Source organism: Triticum dicoccoides, chromosome 3A, assembly GCF_002162155.2.
Source record: "Triticum dicoccoides isolate Atlit2015 ecotype Zavitan chromosome 3A, WEW_v2.0, whole genome shotgun sequence".
NCBI lineage: Eukaryota > Viridiplantae > Streptophyta > Magnoliopsida > Poales > Poaceae > Triticum > Triticum dicoccoides.
Genome location: NC_041384.1, coordinates 719,078,448 through 719,085,234, shown reverse-complemented (window position 1 = coordinate 719,085,234; position 6,787 = coordinate 719,078,448). Strand labels below are relative to the sequence as shown.

The 6,787-nt window shown below is 48.4% G+C and overlaps 1 protein-coding gene across 1 annotated transcript; it reads right to left on the bottom strand.

Moving 5' to 3' along the window:
• Nucleotides 1–4,829: 4,829 nt before the first annotated feature.
• LOC119273456 (expansin-B11-like) lies at nucleotides 4,830–6,324 on the bottom strand. Its single transcript, XM_037554605.1, has 4 exons — nucleotides 6,024–6,324; nucleotides 5,808–5,920; nucleotides 5,508–5,701; nucleotides 4,830–5,400 (listed from the first exon to the last, which is right to left on the bottom strand). Exons 1-4 carry the CDS (start codon nucleotides 6,259–6,261, stop codon nucleotides 5,076–5,078), a joined length of 870 nt encoding a protein of 289 aa, XP_037410502.1. The 5' UTR covers nucleotides 6,262–6,324; the 3' UTR covers nucleotides 4,830–5,075.
• Nucleotides 6,325–6,787: the final 463 nt, after the last annotated feature.

Sequence of the window (6,787 nt, the reverse complement as noted above, 5' to 3'; positions counted from 1 at the left end):
GGTACACCCCCAACATGGTCCGGGTCCAACCCACCACAAGATTCCTTCTGTGTCTGCCCGACGTGGCCGTTTCCTCCCTCCGTGAGACGGCGGCAACGACATCCGTGAGGGTGGTCACACTCTGGAGCCGTAGTCGGGTGCTTACACCTGCCACCACACTTCTAGACGTGTAAGAGGGCCCAACGCAAGACCTGGCAGCATGGCTATCCCCCAAGTCTCCCGTCCCGTTTAAGCCCGGCACAGTTGACCAACGGATCTAGGCCTCTGACTTCCGCCGGATGAGGTTTGGCCGATGGACCTTTTCACTTGGTTGTGATAGGCCAGCCCATAGGTACACCCCTAAACACGGTCTGGGCCCAACCCACCGTAAGATTCCCTCCTTGTCGGCCCGACGTGGCCGTTCCCCGCTCCCCCCTCGTGACGGCGGCAGCGACATATGTGAGGAGGGTCACACTATAAAACTTTGATAAAATAGATGTTATTATTAATTGTTTGTGATTTTAATAAAGTATAGGGACCTATTTGTAAAGGAACATGAGGTCACATTACTAACATACTCGAAAACAAATACAAACTACATATTCATAAACAAAGAACATGAGGTCACATTCATATTCACACCGACGGCTTGCCCCCAATTAGAGCCTTTAATGTATCTCATACTCATGAAATACCAAATGCATTGTTAGTGCTTTGACAGATACCATGCATGCATAGTGAATGTTATTTCTTTCTCTTGAACCAGAAATTAGTTGTCCAAATTGTTTGATCTTTTCCTGCTTTGCCATGTCGTTGGAATGGATACCCTCGCGCCAAGGCGCGTTCCCGATCTACGTAGTGGACATGGGGCACCGCAATGGCAGGGCCAGGAACGAAAACCGAAAGGCAGTGGCAGTTACGATCGGCCCCATCTCGAAGCTGACTCACCATCCCTACAGTGCTAGCTTTGCAACCGTCGGCGACGGCCCACGTCCCAGTACAGGAGCGCGGCCGTGCGCGTATGCGTCCCGTTCCGACTCGCCGACACTCTGAAGCGTGAACAGGACACTCTGAAGCATGTGGAGCTTCGAAATTTCGGGACGGATCACTGGTGCAATGCGTGTACACTGACCGCGATGTCTGCCATTTCTTTTTCGTGCAGTGCAGAATACGATGCGCAAATCGCTCCGACATGCTGCCGCTCGTCAAGAACACGATAGTATTATATGGGATCGCGACGCTGGTAAAGTGGCAATAGTATTATAGTTGTGCATAGTTTACGTGCGAAAACTCAGGAACTCGATGGAGATGGATAGATAGATTGGAAGCTTTGAATAGACGATGTGCCAATCAGCACGCACGGCCACCATGCGCGAGCTCCGTCTCCTTTCAGCTTCGCATCCTACGCACGCGGGAATCTCACCACATGCGCATGGACGATCGATCGAGCAGCAGCAGCCGGCGTGAACATGGCCCCGCCCGGCACTGTGCCAGCCGTCAGTTCGAGCAGTCTCTCCCTGCCCCCAGTCTTTTCTTTCATCCCACCGCTCTTCGTCCAATTCTCACCCTTTTTCGCCCGCTCTCTTTCTTCCCGCCGTCGATGCATGGACACGCAGGTCGGGGGTTCATGCTCATCTGGAAGATCAACTTGTTGAGACGGCAAAATCGTCACGTCAAAGCGAAGGATGCAAAGGCGCCAACACTCAAGAATCAGAAGGCTGGTGGAGGCTTAGGTGGTGGTCGTGGTGGTGCGGGTGCTGGTGGGGGACATGGTGGAGGTCGGGGCCTGGGCCGTGGGTCCTCCCACCGTCGCCCAACCGCGCATTACGAGATTGTGTAGATTATTTGCAACCATTTATGCATTGTTGTGTAAATCATTTGTAGCTAGATATGTATTGTCGTGTGTACCATTTGTAGCCGGATATGCATTGTTTTGTTGATCTTCTGTAACCGGATATGCATTCTTTTTTAGCTTTAAATGACTGTAGGAGAGTTTCCTACAGTCTCATTGTATTAAGCAAACATGGTAAATGTGTAAGATTTACATGGTTTTACAAAGCACACAAGATTGTAGCCGGATATGCATTGTTTTGCGGGAAGGTGTTATTGTAGCCTTCAAGTTCAACAGATGATCTATATTTGAGAAGACGAAAGTCTTGTTTAAACCTCCTGAACCAGGAATTTTGCCTCATATGCATTGTTTTGTTGACCATTTGTAGCCGGATATGCATTGTTTTATTAACAATTTGTAACCGGATATGCATTGTTTTGATGATCATTTCTAGCCGAATATGCATTGTTTTGTTGATCCTTTGTTGCCGGATATGCATTGTTGACAATGTTTTATTTTGTAGCCTTCCCATGCATGTAGTGTGTTCTTAAAGTTGGAGAAGAAAACCTTCGCCGTCATGCATTGTTGGTTGAAGTTGAATGGACAACCCAAGTGGAAGCTATACATTGCTAAGACCGTCGCCCATGGCACCGAGGAAGAAACCGGTGATCCAACCAACCCAACAAAAGAACCGCCCAAGAAGGTTAGAAGAGGGTTTTGGGACAAGAAGTCGGAGGAGGAGAGGGTGAAGCAAGAAGGTGTGGCGGACAAGATGACAGGGAGGTTTGGAGACATCTTGGTGAAGAAAGAGGGGGCATACGTCAAGGCTCAGACGTCAAGTAGGCATGCATGGCCGAGATAGTTATCATGTTGATGGTGGCGACTCAGAAGAAACTCAAGCTCAAAGAGAATAAGGCCATGCTCGAGAAGAAGAAGGTAGGGATTGCAGCTGCCCCGGAGGACACGAAGATGCTCACGCCTTGAAGATGGAGGATTTAGATGAGGACACAAGGATGATCATGCAAGTTGTTGATACATCTGGATGATCATGCAAGTTGTTGATACATCTCAAACGTATCTATAATTTTTGATTCTTTCATGCTATTATATTATCATTTTATATACATTTTATAGCAATTTATACTATTTTTCTGGACTAACCTATTAGTTTAGTGCTCAATGTCAGTTCCTGTTTTCTGCTTGTTTTTGGTTTCGCAGGAAATCAGTATCTACAGAGGTTAACATAAGTCGCTGATTTAACACGTATTTTTTGGGAGACAAGAAGCACACGAAACTTTGGGAGATCTCGAGAGGAGCCCATGCTCCTGTCGAAGGTTTCGTCGTGTCCTGTGCGTTAGTCACGATGGTGTCGGCTTCCCATGCTCTCTGTCTGGTGCATCGACTGGGTCTAGCTCGTGGTGTGGACGTCCACCTTAGCGGTGCAATGTGCCTCTTCGCCCGGTTGCGCGTCTCGCATCTAATCAATTTTAGCCTTCTCCGGCGTTGCCTTGGAGACCTACGGTACTCTTGAGTATCTTTATTGTGATGGATATGGTTTTGAGGAAAAGTTCTATGATGGCAGCGTCTGTGGGCGTCGTTTCCCTTCTTGAAGGCATCACGACGAACCCTTGTTTTTTCTTTGCTGCGGGTGGTCGTGTTTGGTTTGGTAATGGCGCTACTATCCACTGGTGTTGCCTTTGGGCGTTGTCGTGCCGCCATCTACTCTTCTTTCAGTGTTCCTTTCTGGTTTGGTGGGTCATGGCACTTTGGGTCGGCTGCTCTGTGGTATGGGTTTGTGATGCCGGAGCGACGACTCTGAACAATGGGTGTGCACCAAGGCAGCGATCTCAAATGGAGGTGCGGCGACAACTCTAGGCTGTAGGCTAGCCGCTCAGTGTTGCATGGGTTGTGACCTAATGCGGCAAGGGTAGTGAGTTCGTCGGCCCAGTAGAAACGATCTGATGGGCCAGTCTGGCTAGTATGTTGGGACAACAATGGCCTTAGATGTTTGGCGTAACTTTTGTGGATTGCGGGCGATCGTCTCATGTAGCAAGGGCTACAATGTGTCCGAGTGACGTGGCGTTGTGGCTCACATGCGAGCTCGGGAAGTTGAGTGGTGTCTCTGAATCCTAGCGTCTGCCTGTGCTTTATGACTGTGTTCTAGTGTTTGTTGGCCGACAAGGCCTCGTTGCATGTGCAATTTTTTGTTTGTTTTTTCTTGTAAACAGAGCCGTCTTGCTTAGGCTTTTGATCAACTTTCCCTTATAAATTGAATCAATATGTTTTGTTTTTTAAAATGAGATCAAATTCAGGAAGGAATCTTTCTCTGGCAATAGTTTGGATAAAATGTTGTCGCAGGAAAATAAAATATACCATCTTGGACAAAAACATGATAGAAATAGCAAACACAAGTAAATATCATAGTACACACGATGAGTATAATGCACACTGGTGTAGAAAATTGGGTATGGATGTTAAATTCTACAAGTGGAGCGTCTTAATTTGTGGGAGCCACATGCCAAACCGGTTGGCCACTATCTAGTTCATAAAGCCGAGTACTAGTGTAGTACAAGTAGAACGAATCCTGATTATAGAAAAGACACAACCGAAGATTTTGTACGTAGACTTATAGAGTAGTGTCTATACATGTGTACGTAGAACTGAAGCTCCATTAAAAATACTTTCAACAAACAGCTTATGTTAATAATTGAGTAGGGCAATCAGTATTTGAAACATTCAAGGCTCTCTGCTCCTTTGACTACGTTTTCGGGAGAATTGCATGTGTCTTCCACGGCATGACAGGGCAGCAGAATCAATCGCGCAGGCGCAGCTACCGGTGGTTCCCAGTGTCCAGGTGGGTAATGGTGCTAGTACAGAGTAACGGTAATTTGCATCTATCGCGTTTCATGATGAGGAAATTTTATTGTCCAAAGAATTGTTGTGCATACACGCCACCGGTTCAAGTTTTATTGGAAGAACTTCCATTCGGAGTATTGAACTTGAGAGTGCAAATTTTAGTAAGAGGAAGCAAAGTGATGGTGAAAGGTCATTTCTCTCGCCGTTTTCCTCTTATTAAGAAAAATACAGACAGACGGACTACACACATGATACGTACATCACTAGGGGAATGCAGAGACCAGGGAGGGAACATCACAGTTCCGTAAGCTCCTCCTCATCCGAGACCGCCTCTCGCAGCACCCGGACGCACATTCTTTCTTTTCGAGGTACAAAATTCACACACGGAGCAGATAAATATGGCTGTAACTTAGCGGTAGTTCACCAGGGAGCGATACGTGGCCCCGGCCTTCCAGTTGGCGGGAATGACGTTGTTGACGACGAGGACCCTGCCGGAGTCGGATGTGAGCTTGAGGCAGAATGGGGCGCGCAGCCGCCTGCCGTTGTTGAGGCGCCACAGTGCGCCCCAGTCCTGCGCCATTGGCGTCCAGGCGCCGCTGCCAGCCTCCTTGAGGGCCACGGCCTTGAGGTCACCGTCGTCGCCCACGAACTCGATCAAGGTCTTGAAGTAGAAGGGGTTGGAGCCCTGGTCCACCCTGAATGCAATGTTGACGCCAGGGTACTTGCATGGCACCCTAGGATGATTAACAGGAACACCAAGATCAGGAGACATTTACTTCCGTTGTTTCCCGTGTAACTGTAGACTGAAGAGTATCCTATCCTATGTCGTACTGCTGCGTACCTCTTGTACTGCATCCTGATGACACCGCCGGCGCGGAGCTTGTCGGCCATGCCAGGCTTCGCCATGGCGCCCAGGGCGGTGCCGCTCATGTCGAAATGGCACGGCTCGCCGGGGTAGAGGTTGCCGGGGCTCAGGTCGGTGATGACGACGGTCACAGGCTTCCCGGAGCAGGCTGAGTTGCTCGTGCATTTAACCTGCGTACGCCACATGAACACGTTTTGTAATTTGTCAGGACAAGCCGAGCTGACCACTTGTCCACTTTGCACCATTAACGGAAGGAGCTTGGTGAGTTATGCTTACATCATAGCACGCGCCGCAGCCCATGCCCGCCATGAATAGAGGCGAGCTCCCTGCGGCGATCATCGACGAGAACGGCCGGTACCCAACAGCGGTCTGGTAGCCACACGCGCCACCTGCAAATTTCTTTCCTTATCAGTATCTCTCAGCTCAACGAATGTGGGTGCGATACAGGTCCCATGCGTGCAACACCAACAGTAAAGTAAGCAAAGCACTAACCGTCGCTTCCGGCGCCGTTGGGGTTACCGTAATACGTGGCGCCGGCGGGCAACCAGCCGCCGCCGTATGCGGCGGACGAAGAGGGGTTAGTGGTGGTCTGGTCTTTGTGGCCCTTGACTGCAGCAGGCTTGTGGTGCCCGGCCGCCTTGGCGAGCTTGCCGGAGCAAGCAATGGGGCTCACAACTTGTGAGAGCACCACCAGTGCGCCAAGCAGCACAAAGGAGCAAGTTTTCCCCATTGCTGCTGCTTGTAGCTTGCTAGCACTAGGAATGGGAACTCGAAAATTTAGATGCTACGAGCTAGATAAGCTTAGCTCGAATGTTCGTTGGGTGAGTTGAAGGACTGGTCACGAGGCCAGTATTTATAGTACTTCCTCCATCTGATGATAAATGTACGTATAGAAATTTAAGGATAAATTATGAAGTGGAATGGAAATACATTGAAACGGTAAGCCATCACTCTCTCATCTTTAGTTACCCTGCTCCTTAATGCGCTAAATACATGTAGAAATTAAGAAGACCATGTGTACAATGTTATTGATCTTGATTACTGTGTTATGAGGGAAAAACATTTTTTCTACTTCAAATTGTAATTTTTTAAACCTATTTTAAAGTGCATTGGAAGATAAAAGTACACTCTTTTGTAAAAAAAATAAAGAAAAACATCGAGACGAACGGAGTACTTGGCGAGAATTATTAAGAACAACAGGATGAGTGTTTTTTTAGAGAGCACGTGACGAGTTGGTGTAGAAAGAAAAAAGCTTA

What these genes read in the sequence shown, in the direction of transcription:
- LOC119273456 (XM_037554605.1), bottom strand. Translation starts at nt 6,261, where the DNA reads ATGGGGAAAACTTGCTCCTTTGTGCTGCTTGGCGCACTGGTGGTGCTC. An exon ending in CAACGGCGCCGGAAGCGACG is followed by an intron (nt 5,921 to 6,023) that starts GTTAGTGCTTTG and finishes AGAAATTTGCAG; the next exon opens with GTGGCGCGTGTGGCTACCAG. An exon ending in ATCAGGATGCAGTACAAGAG is followed by an intron (nt 5,401 to 5,507) that starts GTACGCAGCAGT and finishes TAATCATCCTAG; the next exon opens with GGTGCCATGCAAGTACCCTG.